This window comes from Artibeus jamaicensis, unplaced genomic scaffold (assembly GCF_021234435.1).
Source record: "Artibeus jamaicensis isolate MK-2021 breed Jamaican fruit bat unplaced genomic scaffold, CSHL_Jam_final contig_3126, whole genome shotgun sequence".
NCBI lineage: Eukaryota > Metazoa > Chordata > Mammalia > Chiroptera > Phyllostomidae > Artibeus > Artibeus jamaicensis.
The window spans coordinates 13,753,524-13,772,813 of NW_026521723.1; the positions used below are offsets into that span (position 1 = coordinate 13,753,524).

At 37.5% G+C, this 19,290-nt stretch overlaps 1 protein-coding gene across 2 annotated transcripts in view; it reads right to left on the minus strand.

Annotated features, from left to right (window-relative positions):
* LSAMP (limbic system associated membrane protein) overlaps positions 1-10,393 on the minus strand; it is a 637,805-nt gene extending 627,412 nt beyond the window's left edge. For both annotated transcript variants that reach the window (XM_053663164.1, XM_053663163.1), the window contains exon 1: positions 9,807-10,393. In XM_053663164.1, coding sequence (XP_053519139.1) covers positions 9,807-9,961 — 155 coding nt within the window. In that variant the 5' untranslated portion in view covers positions 9,962-10,393. The remainder of the gene's footprint in view (positions 1-9,806) is intronic.
* Between the last annotated feature and the right edge of the window lie 8,897 nt (positions 10,394-19,290).

Sequence of the window (19,290 nt, forward strand, 5' to 3'; positions counted from 1 at the left end):
AAGGGGCTGGAAAGAGGTATTCCAAGTCATGAAATCCAAAGACCTACAACCGAGATTGCTCTATCCAGCAAAGCTTTCATTTGGAATGGAGGGACAGATAAAGTGCTTCTCAGATAAGATCAAATTCAAGGAGTTCATCATCACCAAGCCCTTATTATATGAAATGTTAAAGGGACTTATCTAAGAAAAAGTTAAAAAAACATGAACAGTGAAAGGACAACAAACTCACAGTTATTAACAACCACACCCAAAACAAAAGCAAACTAAAAGGACAGCTAGATCAGAAGTGGAAACATAGAAATGAAGATCTCAAGGAGGGTTAGCAACAGGGGGGAGAAAGTACAGAAAATAAGTAGCATAGACAGTAGATAGAAAATAGGGGGGAGAGCAAGAATAGTATGGGAAATATAGAATCTAAAGAACTTGAGACACATGGTCATAAACTAAAAGGGGGTAATGGTGGGGATGGGGGGTAGGGTGGAGGGGAATGAAGGGGGGAATAGAACAACTGTAACAGCATAATCAATAAAAAATAAAAATAAAAAAGATAAATAATTCTGGAGATATAATGTACAGTATGGTTGACTATAATTAATAACGATGTGTTGCACACTTGAGTTTGCTAGAAAAGTAAATTTTGGCTGTTCTACCACATAAAAAAAGGTTGCTATCTGAGGTGATGAATATGTTAATTAACTTGACTGTAGCAGTATTTTCACTATAACCCCAAGATCTGCCCTGAAAAACCCCAGCCATTGTTAATATAATGAGAATGGTTTGCATCACTTCAATGTAACCTGGCAGCCAAGGAGAGTAGATTAGAATACGCATGAGTGAACAATGATGACTTCACTGTGCTAGTCAGTGGTGGCAGTAGATGCCACTGAATGGTCATGTGTATTGTATGGCCACTGTATTAAAAAATGACTGAGCAAGTACAGCAACAAATCTGCATCCAATTTTGCATTAAGCTTGAACATTCCTCCAGAGAAACTATTCAAATGACTCAGAAGGCTGCAGCTATAGGTAACTGGTGATAGAGTTTTTTGGCAAAACATCAAATCAGCCAGGTGACTCAGCCCCACTATAGCCTAGATTTGGTGCCCTGTGACTTCTTGCTTTTCTCAAAACTAAAATCACCTTTGAAAGGGAAGAGATTTCCAACTGTCAATGAGATTCAGAAAAATATTACAGGGCAGCTGATAGCAACTGGGAGAACTATGTGAGGTCCCAAGGTGCCTACTTTGAAGGGGACTGAGGCATCATTGTCCTGTGTACAGTGTTTCTTGTATCTTGTACCTTCTTTAATAAATGTATGTAATTTTCATATCACATGGCTGGATACCTTCTGGACAGGCTATATACATAAGTGTGTGTGTATACTTAAAGTTTATAAAATTTTATTAGTCAATTACATCTCAATAAAGCTAGGGGATAAATATATAAAAGAGACTACCTGTAATAATAAGTACAGTACTTAGCCCAGTCTATGAGAATCAGAAAGTTTCTTTTGGATGAGACAGCACCAGAACTAAACTTGCACCTGCAAGAAGAAACAGCAAGGAGGTAACTGAGCTGTTTGGTGGATGGGGGTCAGTTTAGAGAGAGGAAAGGAAGCTATAGATAGAGAAAGCAACACAAACAAAGGCTAAGAACCCACACTGTTGTGCACACACATTCATGTGTTCTTGAGCAGAAACTGTAAGTGGTTGTGAATTAGTGAATGCCATGAGGTAGCAGGTCATGAAGAGTTAGCTGATACAAGGAGCTTTGACTTATGTTGTGGGTGATGATAAGCCTTTCAAGTATCTGGTCCCACTTCTAAACTGATATTAGAAAACAACAGGCCTGAGATAGTCAGGTTCATGGTTTTGCTAACCATGCAGAGTTTTGGAAGTTCCAGGGAAACTAAAGATATAATTAAGTAAAGTTACTTAAAGCAGGGAGAGTTAAGTAGTGCCAATTCTGACTTCATTTCAGACCATTGCCTCCATCTTCCTCCACCTAGGTGGACCAGGTTTTATGGTCTGGAATTTATGTAGTAAGAGATTTAAAAGATGAAGCTCAGTCCTCTGAGATCCATATCCATGTCACACTTGGTTACAACAGTTTTGATACAAAGCTTCACTTTATTCTTGACCAAGCTACTTATTTTAATAATATGTTTGGGGTGTGTCCCTTATTCCTGAGGGCTCTGCCCTATTTCAGCCAGCTCTTGTCTCAAGGACTCTGTTCCTTCCCTGAGTCTCAGTCTTACGACTGAGTCTCTATTATGATCTGACAGACCTCCCTGTGGGGCTCTCTGAGAGTTGATGCCCTGTTTTTTGCTTTACTGTGCTCTGCTCTTTTCTTGTTGTAAACATGTTTGACCTCCCTTGGCTCTACCACTCACCTGATAATAAAGCTTTATGAGAACTTTTCTGCATGCCATACCAGAACCCACACCTCCCAGGTAGCTTCAGAAGGGCTTACCACACAGTGCCTCCACCATCCCAGGAGACTTGTCTGGACCTTTGTCCAGTTCTCAGTGGAACACCACCTGATAACTGTTAGACCAAAGTAAATTTTGTACAAATTAGAAAATAGTTGTACCTTCCTCAAAGAATTCTACCTACAATCTACAATGACTATAAGACATTGAGTAACCCTTGAGCTTGTGCAAAAGATAACCTGCCAATTGAAAGCAGAGACTTGAACTGCAATCTCATTGCAGCCACCCTAAAGATAAATAAATAAAATCTTTTAAAAAAAGAAAAGAAAAGGGAGGAGAGAAGGCAAGAAGATAGAAAGGGAATGATGGGAAGACTTAAGAAGAAGGGAAGGGAGACTAAGAGAAGACAGAGATAGACATTTTTACCATTATTTTGGGTTAAAAACAACATATCATGTGTTGTTTTTAATGTGGAAACCAGGAAGATCATTCTGGAGTTCTTAATGATAATTAGGAGACATACATTCTAGTTCTCAAATGTTCACTAAAATCTTTGGACAACCAATTACTTTTTTCTCTTCTCAATTATATTGTTTTAAAATGAAATGGTGGACTGCCTAATATCAAAGGCCTTTCCATACTATCAATTTCTACAAGTTTATCCTAACATAATTAACAAAATCTAAAGCATGGCTTTTTTTGTGTGTGAAGGTTAATAACTTGTTAACCAAAATTATGTTTTAATTACAGTTGACTACAAAAATGTGTTTACTTGCGCTGTATTCCTGTTTTTAAAGTTCAACTATATTTTAAGATACATATGACTCTTAAGGACTTGAAATAAAAAGATACAAACATCTTAGAGAAAATGCTCAACTTTGACCAAAGAAATAAAAATTAAAGGCTAATTTTATTAAATGTTCTAATTTTCTAAAAGTTATTTCCTACTGTGAATATAATGACAATAATCTCATTAAGAGCTTATATTTTATACCATTTCACAGTTAACAAAACACTTGCAAACATAGTATCTCAATAAATCATAAAAATAGCTTGTGTAGTAGGACAAGTAATTGTCAGTTATCTTCATTTAATAGATAAGACTACTTCCATCTATTTAAATCTTGGTCTTCTGTGCATTTGTTGAGCATTCTGATGTACTGTATTGTTGATGGATGTCTTTACTTATGACACAAATACTTGTCTATGAGTTTCAGCTAAAGACTGATCACCATGTAAAAGTTGAGATGAATTGTACAAACATGTAATTATTATCTTATAAATCATATATTTGTGTATATGAAAATAGAAGTGCACATAACTAATTCTGTTTGTATAAGTTCCACTGAAATATTTTTCTTACATAAACATTGTCTCTTTTCTATCTTAGAGACAGCACTAAAAACCAGCATGGTTTTGTGTCCTACCTAATATAAATGAAAGGCAGAACACAAGACAATCAACTTAAAATCATGCCTAATGTTATTTCAATACATACTATGTAAATTGGATCACATTAAAATACAGACACTCCATTTTCCATGACACTGTAGTTAGGAGATCATATGATAAAGAAAAGAATCTATGACAATCTCTTTTCTGTCTCCCAAATGAATTTTTACATCTTTGCTGCTGACATATTTATCAAGACATATAGCATGACTCCAATCTTTTACTGCATGGATATTAAATGCTACCCCCCAAAAAGGTTCTTAAAAGAGATTCCTCTACCAGTAAAGGATGGTGTTCAACAATAGGTACATATCAGAATCATTTTAAAAAATACCTATGTCCAAGCCCTACCCTGAAACTAATTAAACCAGAATTTTCTGAGAGTATAGAATGTATGGCTTTAATATTTTTAAGGTCGCCATTTGATTGTAATGTATAGCCATGGTTGTAAATTGTCTAAAGCAGTCCTTCTCCTCCTTTACTATGCTTATAATTCATTTGAGGATATTGTTAAGTGTAGATTCTGATTTATTAGGTCTTGGATAGACCTCAAGATTTCGGATTTTAATAAGTGACTATAACATACTTAAAGATGCCCATCTGCAAGACACACCAGCAGTAGTAGGGGTCAGAGGTTCTCCAAGTGTGGCCCAGTCCTGCAGCATCAGCATCATCTGAGGACTACTTAGAAATGCAAATTTCAGACCCTACCAGAGACCTACCCAATTGGAAACTGTGAAAGTAGGGGCCAAGTAACCTGTGTTTTAACAAGCACTCCATGTACATGAGATACACCTTCAAGATTGAGAAACACTGATTTTAAAAAAGTCTGCCTATAGTCTGAACAACTGGCTGCATATGATTGGAAAAACCACTAATACTTTATGCTTATGTATCAGTTTACAGTTCAACAAACTTTCCTACTTTGCCTCTTATAAGCTTCCTTAAACAACCCTGTAGAGTAACTAAAATAGTTTCAGCAGTTTATAAATGAAACTGGAGCTCAAAACATTTAAGAGATTTGCTCAAAGTCATGTTGTATGCAAGGATAGACCCAAAATTAGAACATACATCTTCCAAGTCTTACAAATTAACAGGCAAGAAATGCAGATAAGAATAGGGCAAATGGTTTTAAAGCCCCAAGTAATGCCCTGAGGGGAAGGGATCTCTAAGGCTGAGGGAATGACAGTGACAGCCAGGGGAACAAATCTGGGCAGCCTCTTCTCCCATGAGTCACAGATATTTGTAAGTGGAGCTCTCAGAGACCAAAGCAACATGCACTAATCATTTTTGCCCGAGTTTGCTATTACATGGAACCATCCTCAAGAAACACAGATGTTTAAACCTCACCAACTGATTTTGTAGATGAGTTAGTCATTTTTGGTTGTTTGAAACACAATTCTACAAATAAGTCATTCAAAGGCAAATTATATAGCACAGAAAAATCACCTTAATCTGTGGGGAGTGTATGTGTATATGTAAGTGCGTGTGTACATACTTTTGGTGTTTTGTACTTAAAGAAACACACAATATCACAAGGTGCATTTGTCACATGAGACTTGCCTGCTGCTTTCCTAAAGCCATAAATAACGACAGATGATATAATTCACAGGATGTCAACATCCTTTAAAAACATGTATATAATAAGCCACATTCCTACACAATATACGGTAGTATGCCAGACTCCTTTATGTACCAAATATATTTAATAAAGGATTTGATGGACAATGAATGGTTCTGAAGTATCAGTAATAACCAATAAATCTTGATTAGCTCTAGTGATTCAGTTACAGAAAACAATAAAACAAACAAACTTATAATTGTTATAAGCTCTTCCTATAGACCCATGACCACAAAGTTTGTTTCCAAACAGTGAATAGAAAACCACATATTGTCTCAGGGGCTTGTTTGAGTGTTGACATTTTCTTAGTGAATGTAGGCGTTCCAGATGCCTTATAAAAGGGAGACCATTTTTTCCCTTGAAATTTTCATGCAATTTTTAGATTTTACACTCAATTAATCACATCTTTTGTGTTGATTCTTCTTTTGTCCCTTAGTGCAAGAACGCACAGGGGAAAAAAAGATGTAAATTTTTGAAAACTTAAAAATAATTTAACTTTCTTAAACTTTGATACTAAGTTTATTACAGGTATACTAAGTGGAAAAATGTTATCACCATAAAAAGTATTATAATATCCCACTAACACTGGAGTCAGAATTGTAAAATAAATAAAATGTTTATTTTATTAATTTAACTCAAATTTAAAATATTTAAAGTCACAATAATGAACAGTTCCCTCATCTCATCATATATATATTTATGCTGTATATCCAGCTATATACATATTTGTAATTTTTACAAAGTTACCTTATGAACAGATACATTGAGATCATGCATTTTATAATTACTTTTAGAGACATATGCTGTGATACTGAAAATATACTCAGCGGGACAGTTAAAAATTGCATTTTAAAGGTTGGATTGTGGCATTATCTATTTCCACTTCCCCTGGACTTATCAAGAAAGCTACATGGTTTCAACCTGCCAAGATTGACCAAGAGGTGAATCTCAATGGGGGCCTGTATGTGAAGACCTCTAGAGGGCTGGAAAGATCAGTCATTGATGAACTTTCACACTTGTGAGGGATGGCAGTGAGGCAGGTGGGTTTTATTCAGAAAAATAAAACACCTGCAACTTCCCCACAAATAAAATCCTGTGAATAAGTGTGTCACATACATGACATCATACAAACACAAACACAAATTCTGGTTCAGTAGATCTAGGAAGTATCTCCAGGTACTGCTGCTGCCACCACTGGTCTGTGGATCACACTTTGATTCTTTCCCCTTGAGAAGGAAGATGATATTGTGGTTTCCTTCAGCTCTTAAATAATCTCATAAAAGACTTCATAAATATCTACAATCTTTTCTGGGAAACAACTGGGTTAGGTTTACATACAAGAGAGTATCTTTCTTTCCATCTAATTTTATCACCTTCATTCTATCTCCCCCTACCAAAAGTGGAAATTCCAGAACAAGACCCCAACACTAGTGTGTGCCTTCCTAGCAAGATGCATGTGTACATCAAAAAATCATAGTTACACACAAATGAGCATCGATGTGCAAAAGAAACACTTGTTTCACCAAAGTAAGGCAGGGAAGCTAAGTGTTTTGAGGACAGTCAGCCAAACTTCTGTCATTACACCACCAGAATTACAAACCACCCTTGTCTCCTGTTGCCATTTCAGATTATTCAGGGCCACAGACGCACTGAAGGAGGATTTTTTCCCCCTTGTCACTTCAGTTTCACAGTGCCAAACATCTACTGTGGCTTCCAATGAATCAAGTTCTCCTTCCTCTCCTCCCCTGGACGCTCATGCTCTCAGTAAAGTGTCACAATTAAAGTAGAAGCAAGCCTTTCCCAGGCTGGACTTGTAAGCAGAAACCAAGAGCACCATTCTTCACCAGGAAACTGACCCACAAAGTTTACTGGATTCAGTCAAAGAGATTGAGAAGAAGGTCAGCAAAAAACAAAGGAAACTCTCTCTATAGTTACTTCTGATCAAGCTCCACCAGCCTAGAAATAAAGCCTTGCCCAAGGCGAGGGAAATAAAAACAAGGGCACATTAGGTGGGAGGTCTGGGGAAGCAATGGACTCTCACAGGTGCCTTCTGTGCATGCTCTATTAGTCTATCTTCCATTTCCCAGGGAATAACTGCTTCTATACTTATTCTCTTTTCTCACTGTACCCATTTCACACTGCAATGTCTACTGAAGTATGTTGCTAAAGATCTCCATTTCGTTTGAGCTGTGGACACGCAGAAACAACATCTATATTATATATAGATATTTATATACTGACACCGTCTCTCACAGACACAGACTTCTGTGCATATAGTATATGCAAGTATAAGAATACCTTTTTTCTTCTGAATTAACACTTAGATGCTTATTTGAAATTTTGCTAGCTATGGCTTAAGGATATAGGTATTGCTGATGTAGAAAGGCCTTACAAAGTTCATGGACACTTAAATAAAAACTTAGACATCCATACTATTCACTTCTCCCATACTCGATCTTAAAATCAGTGAAAAATATTTTTAGGGGTAACATAAATTCTCATAGACTGCTGCTTTATTGGTAAAGGGTTAATGATGTTAGGAAGTATGAATGCTAGCAGGGGAGACAACATGCTTCTATGTGTGCAAAAACATTATCTGCATCATGCCCAAATCCCTCTGCAAACAGATAAATTACTCCATAAATCTTATTACTCCATGTGGATAAATCATACATGCAGGTTTACAGGGCTGGAGAGCTAGAAGAGAAAATCTGCTTCGGAGAGTAGGATCTTTGGGATTCATAATCATCCAATGCTCAGGAAATGAAGAAAGGAGTACTCACACATTAGGATTTTCTCAGTTTTTACAATCTGCAGTAACACACATGCACATACAACATGGCATGCACAACACACACACACACACACACACACACTCCTCTCTAACAAGGCTAGAGATCCCAAAGCAGGACACTGTGACAGCCAACCAAATTTATTTCTGAGAAAAGGAAAGAAAACTTTGCTGCTCTCGGCAGCTCTGCTACAGAACTGCTCCCTGATGCCCCAGGGTTTATGCACTATCAGCTTCTTGCACACAGATTAGAGGTTTATTTTCTATTGTACACTGTTTTTTTTTATTGCCACAACAAACAATATTAGCTAGATAGACAAACTGACACTGGGTCACTTTATTTGGATGGAATGAGATTTTAAAGGCTCTCCAAGGGGAACCTTTTCTTTCATTCTTTTTTATTCTTCTCCTGTTTTAATTTTTGTTAGAATCTTACGGAAATTCAAGGAAAGCTAGAAAAAAAGGACAAGGGGTATGTGCAGTAGGTGTAGGAGGGTTAGAAAGAAAAAACATGCAGGAAAAGCAGCTTGGAGCTTTTTGGAAATAGAATTATGGTTGGGTTCCATCTGAGTTTCTCGAGTTCACTGTCCCTTCTAGGGGTCAAACTACCAAGGACTTAGGACTCTTCCTTTCCAAATTTCAACCTCAAATTATATTTCAGAATTTGGCAGAGCTGCATAGAGATAAGACTTTGAGGTCAGTAATCAATTTGAAATATGCATTTTATGCCAGGTTAATTCTTTCCTAAGCCTCTGTGCTTAACACTCCTATTCTTAAATATCAGCAATTTGGCAAGTACTTTTTTTACTTCTTGTTATTTTCTTCATTCTTTTGTCGATTTCTATCTACATTCCAAAAAAGGCTCAGTAATCAACCAAAGTTCTAAGATTGATTTATTGCCTTGATGTCAATTAGAAGATTCTTTCAGCAAGTCTCCTATAAGACTACTGCTGGGGCAGAGAAGAGCCTTGAGTTGCTTATTCTTTCTTATTCTCTCTCTCTCTCTCTCTCTCTCTCTCTCTCTCTCTCTCTCTCACACACACACACACACACACACACACACACACACACACACACAATGGAGAATGCAGCACTGTGTACCACTCTTTGAGAGCCATAATTCAACAACTCTTCTTCTTCAATTAAAGAACCTCAAACAAAACTCTGAAGTGTAAAGCATCTTCAATTATAAAAGCAAGAAATGCTACCCAAAAGTCACTAACAGCAGAGGGCAAGTTAGGCTTTCCTAGTAAGAGACACAAGGTCCTCAGAACCAAACAAAATTTAACCAACCCTGCTAGTCCTTGACAGGGACCAGAATTCCCTTGAAATTTGTTGGCAGGTACCTCGGCCAGTCAGTAAAAGACATACACACAGACATATACACACAAACATACACACGCCTGCAGCATGAAATGCTGGAGTTTAAGGAGATCACACACACACACACACACACACACACACACACACACACACACACACACGGTAGAAAAGTTGCCAGAAAGCCCTACCTTAGGATGGCCGTGTCCCCCTGCCTCACCGTGATGTTGTCCGTGCCTCGATTAAAATCCACGCTGCGAACAGGCAGTCCTGTGGGGAGAAGGCAGAGCAATCTCAGTAGGACCAGCGGCAACTGTTTCCGATCTGGCTGAACTCTGCCCACCATGGTGGCCACGCCGCGGTGCGGGTTGGTGTACTCTGGAAAGGTGTGCGTGTGCTCGCTGCCGAGGGGGGCTTACAAACAGAGGGCTTTCATCAACAGCAAAGACAGACCGGCTCGGGCAGTTTGTGGTCCTTTCCACTTTGCCTCCCTCTTTTCCTCTCCCTCGCTCAGCCTCTTTTCCTTCTAAGACTTAACAAAGCACTCATAAAACCCCAGCAAGGGTGGCTGGGGGTAAAAGTCAAAAGAACAAATTTTTAAAAAAGAGAAAGAGAGAGTACAAATATAAAACCCTCTAGAAAAGAAGAGAAGACTGCAAAAGGGAGCTGTTCGCCGGTCTATCTGGGGCTGGATGCTCCTTTGCCAGTGTCTGAGTTGAGCTCCTTCCCTCTGTAACCCACTTTCCCAGGCGGGCAGGCAGCAAGGGAGTGTAAAGAAACCCACACAGCACCGGCAGCAGCCCAGAGTCTGTCTCCCCCTCCCCCTCTCCTGTTTCTCTCCCCAGTCCCTCCCTCTCTCAGCTCAGCACCTCCCCTGCCCCCACCGATTTCAGTAGCCCCTCCACGTCATCCCCTCCGCCCTCCCCTTGGCGTGGCCCCTAGCTTTGCACAACTGCCCCCTTCAGCAGCAGCCAGGCTCCATGAAAGGCCGATGCACCTTTAGGTTGTCAGGACAACAGCTCCATCTGAGGCCTGGCTGATTTCCTTAAGAAGAGTGAATGGAGCTTGGAGATACTGTGCAGGAGAAAGGAGAGGAGGAGAGAGACTCGAGCTATAAAAGAACAGGAGCGAAAGTCCAGGAAAGGAGAGGGAGAGGTGAGAACAGAAGGAAAAGGAGATGGGAAGAAGAGAAGGCAAACCTTGACAGAGGAAGGGAGTGAAAGAGAGAAGTGCAGGAAAGCTTGAAGGCTGGAGGGGGACCTGTGCTGAAAGATGGCCTGAGGAACGTAAAACAATAAACTTGACAGTACAGGCTAAGATTAAAAACCAAAGTTGATTTTAAAACTAAATATTCCTGGCAACTGACTTTTCACGCTCACATCTTGTTCCTTCTTTCTTCTCTCCTGTACTTTCTCTTACAGGATTAGAAATGTTTATTTTCTCTTCTTCCCTTATCCCCTCCCCCTCTTGGAGCCCCCTTATGAAAGATGGATTGAAGACAATGCTGGTATTGAGTGGTCTGGGGTGTGAATGCTTGGTTTGTCTTTTCCAAGTGCCGGCTTCAGCAGCTGATCCCTGATCCCTAAATCAACCTCACTCTTTAGGAAACCCTCACTCAGTCTCACACGTGAGGAATGGTATATTAAGGATTATTGTTTAAATGTCATGTATGCTACCCAAATTTCTACTGGCACTTTCTTCTCAATGTTCATATGTAAGGAAGGAGACTTGTATCAAAAAGCTTGTCATTTACAGGGTGACATTAAGGCTGCACACAGCACTTCAGCAAATGACAGTTTAGTATTTTTGGTTATTCCTTCTATTGAAAGAGCTGAGCATAGTGATAAGGGTCATAAGGGAATAACCCTATTAGTCACTCATGTGAAAGTCTCAAAGTATTAATTTGATATCTCCCTCCAGACTGATCTGAGGATTCAAAATGGGAGTGGCCAGACAAGAACTTCTGGTTTTATCTTTAAATTTTATTTATTTAGATAATTAAGACATTCACATGGTGCAAGTGTGAAGTGGTACAGAATTCTGTAGAGTGAATTGGGGTTACCTCTTCTATTCCTGTTTTAGGCAGCTCATCTCTCCTCTTTGGAAGCAACGAATACTTCCCTTTTTATACACCTTTCTCTAAATGTTCAATTACATTTAAGTAAATACACAAATGCACACATACATATACAAATGTATTATGCCACCACTCTCCTTATACAAATGATTAGCCAAGGATATTTGGGAGGAAAAAGAAATATGCTCCTGAATCCGTCCCAAACCTACCAGTATACCAGCCATATGGAGCACTTATTGTGCTGACACCGGCCCTGTCTCCCTAGCATATCCAAAGAATTTATCACTGCCTTTGATCAATTTAAAAGGTAGATAAAGTCTTTTAGATTATGATAGAAAAAAGGAAGTCCTAGTTTTTAAAGAATTTGAAGGATTAGAAACAGAACTGCCAAAAATTCAAGATTGGTGGAGTTAATTTTTCTTTGTAGTATACATTACATTTATACAAATCAAGCTATTCTAAGTTGTGGCTAATAAGCAGTCCCCAGATAATATGCCAAAGATGTTCCACCACTAATTTGTAACTGATGGTTAAAACTTGAAACCCATTTTGCCGCAGAAAAAATGGTTAAGTGGTTAGTTGAGCTAAAAAGCCCAAATTTTGTGGTTCCCAATATCATTGGGAAAATTAGCTTGAGTGCCAAGTAGAGATGCAAATTACATAACTGTCTGCCAAGATTGCAGGAAAAGAGCACCCACCCCCACCCGCTGCTGCCAACAGGCTTGAAAATCCCGGCAGGTTTCTTCTGAGCTTTTAGAGATGAAAGGTTGGCTTAGACAAAGGCTTAGATTTAATATTTTCTTTGGGTGCATGGTGTTTCTCCAATGTCTGGAGGAAGGAAAAAAAAAACACAATCACTGGGGCTACTAGAACACTGATTTCCACGGATAGTGCTAGATGAATGGTTTCACCCTCTGGCCCCAGTGAGAACTAGATACTTTAAGGGGAGGAATAAGATATATCAAGAATATGAGCATCTTCTTGTAATCAGTGGACTACATTTTGAATGAAGAAAGAAAGAAGATTTCTGAGACAAGTAGAAAGTATGGTGGGGTGGTAGCATAGTATTTGTAAGAGGTTGCTCACACATGGCTTTTGTCTATCAGAAGGACTTGTCTGAACCTAGGATAAGGAATGAAGTTTAACACACTGAGGTACCAAATAATTCATATCGAAGTAGTAGGAATGCAGAATTTGTAGCAAAGCAATCAGATCTGGAGTTTGTCTCCACCATCATTCTGAGAAAAATGATGTATTAAGTTAATAGGTATTGGAATCACAATTGTAATAGACATGCCTAACCTTCCTAAAAGAATAAAATCATAAGTACATGTTATGTTTAAAAAATAATTGAATGTAATTAACAGATTTTTATAAAACATTTTATTTATTTATTTTTAGAGAGAGGGGAAGGGAGAGAGAAACATAGATGTGTAATTGTCCCTCACGTGCCCCTGGCCACCAACCCAGGAAGATACCCTGACTGGGAATCAAACCAGTGACCCTTTGATTCGCAGTCTGGATCTCAATCCACTGCGCCACACCAGCCAGGGCTAGTTAAAGGATTTTTAAAAAATACTTTCATTAAATAAAGTTCATTTTTTCTCTACTTTTATTAAACTAGTTTGACTTACTATGCATACTGCAAGACACAAAAAGAAGACTAAATTTTTTTAAATGCTCATAATTCAGAATGGATTTCTGGACAATTTCAAAATTGTGAAGTTTATTATATAAGATAATTATTTAATATTTATCATTTATGTCCAAGTGGCACTTCAAATATAACTTTCTAACCCAACATTTGGCACAGAAGGGACACTCTACAGATGATATATATAAAAATAGAGAAATGATTGAATGCCTAAGCCCATTTGCATAGCTATCTCATCATTTAAAAAATAATATATCTGTTTGTGGGTATACTATCAACTTCCACTTCAACTTTATGATCTCTCAGAATCCTTCCTCTTTTTAGTTCCTTATGGAATCACTCTGGTTTTCTCTTCTTTCCATAAAATCTAGTAAATTCTAATAAGTCCAACAGTCACTATATTTTGAGTAACTTATCTCATCCTAATAGTTACTCCCCAACTCCATTCCAGTATTAACTCCTCTGCTTGCTTTCCTAAGAAACATAGAGAAAGAAGCAAATAGGTGAGTTAATGAAAGTTATGTAAGCTATTTTTCTTAAACCACTATATACATTCATCCAAGAAGGCTGGCAAAAATGAACACGTTCAGGTTATTTGTGAGGCGAGTATGGCTGTTAGCCATGTGAAATAGCCATCAACACCCAAGTAAAGTAATCTCAACTCCTACTTTAAAATAACATACTGCCATTCTGAAAGAGGCTTTGGAAGATTTTGGAACTCTCCAGGGACAAATGCTGCAGGAAAACCCAAAACTGGCTAATGTTGGAGCACCCTAAGAGGATGAAAGGTTTATTCTTCTGTTAACTTTGTAAGGTAATAGGCTAATTGAAAATCCAGGTACAGCCTGGAATGTACAACTAATTTAGCTACCTTGTTTGCATTTTATGCTAAACATGTTTATAATATTATTGATATACCACTCTATATTTCTAAGGTCTTAATCATAATAATGCCATACCTGTACTCTACTTTCATAAGTGGTATTAGCATTTCCAAATGAACTAGAAATGTGTAATTGTTAATACTTCTCCTTAGGATTCCTGCTATGACATTTTCAATGATTTTATCACAGTTGAACAATGTTCAAGTATCTCCATTTATGGTCATAAGCATGACACTATCTCATGTGAATTTTTTTTTTGGAATTTGGCTCTTTAGAATACAGTAGCTTCACTTTCATGTGTCCCACTGCCTAACAAAATCAATCAGCTTCAAGTTAGTTAAATATTATGTTGGCCAAAATATTCATCTGGTTTTTCCCATAAGATGGCTCTAGTAGTAGTACTTAGTTGTCTTTAACCTCATTCAACACAATTTTATTGGATTGTATTGTGACAGCTGTCATATCAGCATGCATTTAAAAAACTTATTAAAATTGGTGAGTCTTGTGTAGCCATTTTAATACAGAAGATGGAAAAATATGCAATGTTTTTGGCATATTATGCTTTATTATTTCAAGAAAGGTAAAAACACAACTGAAATGCAAAAAAAAAAAAAAAGATTTGTGCAGTGTATGGAGAAGGTGCAGAGACTGATGGAAAGTGTAAAAAGTGGTTTGCAAAGTTTTGTGCTGGAGATGCTCCATGGTCGGGTAGACCAATTAAAATTGATAGCAATCAAATTGAAATGATAATTGAGAGGAATCAACTTTATACCATGTGGGAGATAACCAACATACTCAAAATAGCCAATCAATAAAGTTATTGGTGAAAATGAAAAATGTCTTATTTTACAGAAAAAAAAATATGGATTTTTTGGTAAACCCAACATCATTCAAATCCTTACTATTGGAGAACCCTCAGTGATGTAAAACACTCAATCTATGGTCTGCGCAACTAAAATTGTTCTTTCATGAAGTGCTTTGAGTTCATGCCTTTGTGATTGATTCATTGTTATCACACTGGTGTACTGCATTTTTATTCACTCATTCTGTTTTGGTGGGTATCAATGCTTAGATCTGTCCAAGTTCTCAAAAGCTCCTTCTGATTCTTTTTTAAAAATTTATACATTATTAAATTTTTTCTGTTACCATTTATCCCCCTTACATTCCGTTCCCCTAAGTAATCACCACACTGTTGTCCATGGCCATGAGTTCTTTTCCTTTTTGTCCAAACCTTTGTGATTCTTGGGCTTCTGCTTGGGACCTCCCATACCAGAAAACTTTTTCTCATATATATGCCTTATTATTTTTCAAACATGTGCTTATTAGCCCTTTGACATTCTCCTTTTCTAGACTGCTCATTTTTCCACCATGTACAAGGAGGTAGAAATTGCTAAGTAATCTGCATTGCTGATATATTTTTTGATCCTCACATATGGGAAGAACTTTGCAGCATCTGGAAAGATGGCAGTAGTAGTATCCTCGTTGTAATAAGATGCTAATATAAGCAAGTAATCAGTCAATTATATCCTCTATTTGTGGTTTTGATAGGGACTTTGATCCCTACAATCAAAAAATAGGTCAAGGAGAAATGAATGAGAAAGAGTAGAAGCAGGTATGCAACTCCATATACTGATATGCCCAATAGGTCTATGATTCACTCATTTACTCAATATACTTTTTTGGATATGGTAGTGAATTAAGACAGACCAAGACTCTATTCTCATAGCACTTACATTCTTGAGGCAGAAGTAGACACTAAGCAAGCAAATACATATTCAAATTATTTTGGAAAGTCAAGGCTATGAACAAAAATGTACGATACAAAGAAAATGGCCTGGAGGTATAATAAGGCTAATATATGTCTTGAAATCTAAGAAGACAGCCATGAAAATATCTGCAAAAAGACCTTTCCAGAAAAAAAGAAATTGCATGTGCAAAGGTCCTGAGGAAAGAATAGGTATGCCACACACCAGAAATCTAAAGAAAAACAATACACTTGAAATGCAGTTTGTGTGTTTTGGGAGGTAGCTGGAAAAAACACATGAAATTAGAAATTGAAGAAGGGTTAAAATGAAAAGATTCCAAAGGAAGGAATTTAGATTTTATTTTAGCGACTTGAATGGTAAGTAAAAAATTTCAAGCAGGGTATTGACATAATCTAATTTACATTTTAAAAAGATTGCCCTGAAATACCAGATGGAGAATAGATTGCAGTAGGACAATAGTAGAAACAAGAAGACAAAAGGAAATCATCATCATCCAGTGGCAATAGGCTTGAAGTGGAGGTAACAATGGAAATGGAGAGACAATTGAGGAAACTAGACTTACTCATGATCAGAAGACCCATGTGGTCTCACAAGTGATCCATGTTATCCACATACCAGCATTCTTTCTTCTGTGCTAGTTTAAATCTGGTGTTCAATTATAGAAAGCCAGTACTCATTATATCAGAACTACCAAAGCCCTCACTGGAGTTGATCAAGCGGTGGGAGTATCTTCCCATAAACCACAAAGTCACTGTTAGATTCCTAGTCAGGGCATGCACCTGGGTTGCAGGTTCAATCCCTACTCTAGACACATGCGAGAAGCAACCAATTGATGTTTCTCTGTCTCACATCTATGTTTCTCTCCCCCTCTCTCTCACTTCTTTTCCCTCTTTCTAAAAATCAATAAGCATGTCCTTGGATGCAGATAAAAAGGGAAGAAAATAACTGGCAGAATGCCAAGTAGACTATAATTTATACCATATAGTCAGGAAAAAAAATATGTCCCAGTTGGTGCTTTTCTTCAAGTATAACTTCACTTACACTTTAATATATATGTTTACATGTTAATTAAATGTTATTAAAATAAAGTATTTTGCTATAGATTAAGAAGTGCCTCACAAGATGAGCAGATGCTATTTAATTGCTAAACTTTACTAAATATTTTCTTATATATCTATATTTATTTAGCAGGCAATAGCTACTCTGGTAAATCTAAATAAAATACCTACTTAAATATCTTGAGGCAGTAAATCATGTAAATAACAGTAATATGTTTTCTCAAGAGTTTACTGACAATATTGAGCTGCAGGGCAAATCTATTGTTAGGTCATCATATTATTCAAAGGGTCCCAGAAGTGTGCCTGCTTAAAAGTGTCTTCCTTTTTATTTTCAGCCCTCTCCGTTTTTAGTAATGAATGTAGGAACATTGCCTACATGAGCAGAAGAGGATTCAAAAGATGTGTCTCATCAGTCATGTTGCCATGTACAAAACAATTCATTACAATAATCAATATTTTTGAAACCTATCATATGATAGGCACTGTACTGAGCTCTGAGGAAACAAGGTATAAAATGGACACCCTGACCTCATGCAATCTAACGAGGGGTATGCCATTGAAAACCCCTCTTTGAGGGGCACCAAACATCATCTTTGTGCAAGGCAAGGTTTTCAAACCTGCTCTCCATTAGAGAGCAGAACCAAAATTAAACAACACATATTCTCAAACCTCTCTGTTACTGACCAGCACTACAAAATAATAAAATTTAGAGTTCTCATTTTCAGGGACCCAGGAACTCACAAACAAGATGGAGATGTAAGGTGAACACACATGAAACAGAACATAAGATGTGCTAGTGCGTAATCAAGGACTACATTAAAAAGGAGCAGAACCAAAACATAATGGTAGTTCAGAAAAGTAATCAAGAAAGAGGCTTCTAGAAGTAAATGGTATTTTAGGTAATCTATGGAAGATATGTAAAGAAGACCATGGAGGAAGGCAAAATCTTATGCAAAGGATGGGAAACACAACCAGAGGAACACATCTGAAGCAACAGAAATGGAGGAAGCCTTTCCTGATTGGCAGGTGGGGAGGATAGAAAGAAGGTTGGAGAGAGAAACTGCAGAACTGAGAATCTGAAATTCCTGCATGAAGAATCACATTTCTCATCACTTCATAGAAAGCTACTTTAGACAGTAAAGTGAGATACTGACATCTTAGGGGGATCATTTTGGCAATGAAAAACTAAATGTTAGATGAAAAATTAAGTAGAGAAGCTAGTTTAAAGGTTTGTTGGTGACATGAAAAAGGGGTAGACATCACTGATTATATACACTACTGTTTTCTAATAATGGGGAGAAATGAAGTCTTTCCTAGAGACTTTACATTAGTGATGGAAGAAAGTTGTGTAAAAGAATGTGGGGGGTTGAGATGGTAAAAAGTTAGATAGGAAAATGAATGGTTTCCATAAGCTGGGGGCAGCAAGCATTTTGGTCGGCATGCCGTTGAGTTTGGCTTTATTTTGTATGCAAGGTGCAGGTTTTAGAAGTTTTCAGTAAGCCAGTGACATAATCAGACCAGTGTTTAAAAAGATAACTAACTGGCAATGAAGTGGAGATGAACTGGGACAAATCAAAGTCAGAAAAGACCAGTTATAAATTTTTAAAAATAGAACAGGCAAGAGATGACAAAAGCGGGCCACAGGGCGAAGACAGTGGAATGAGTAAAGAGGCAAAGACTTTTAGAGGAATTTTGCAAGGACAACTGATGGGAGTTGTCGATTAATTGGATGTAAAAGTTGAAGGAACAGGAAGGGCAAAATAATCCTCTCTCTGTATTTTTTTGTCAAAGACTGGGCTGATAAAATGGAAAAGTGGAGTAAGGAGCTAGTTTCACAAAAATTTGCAAATTCTACTTTTAGAATTCTGGGTTGGTTCCTAAATTGGTACTTAAATAGCCTGTACCTCCAGATGGGCAAGCTCAGGAAGTTGTCACAGGAATATGACATTGTTCACAGGATGCTCACTGTCTCTGAGTTCTGTAACAAACTAAGTCCAAAAATCAAGATTTTTCTCCCATATTTTCCTTATGTTTTCTCTTTCTTTCTCTCATTTCTCTGTATAACTTTAATATGGAAATATAACATTGAGCAAGTGACATAATTGTCAATAATATGAACCTTATTTTGATTTTTAAGGACACGTGTGCACATCATAATTAACTGTTTGTATGTTTCAAGAAGAAATATAATCTGGACTTGTCTCCCTCTGCTGGTTGCACAATGAGGTATCATGGG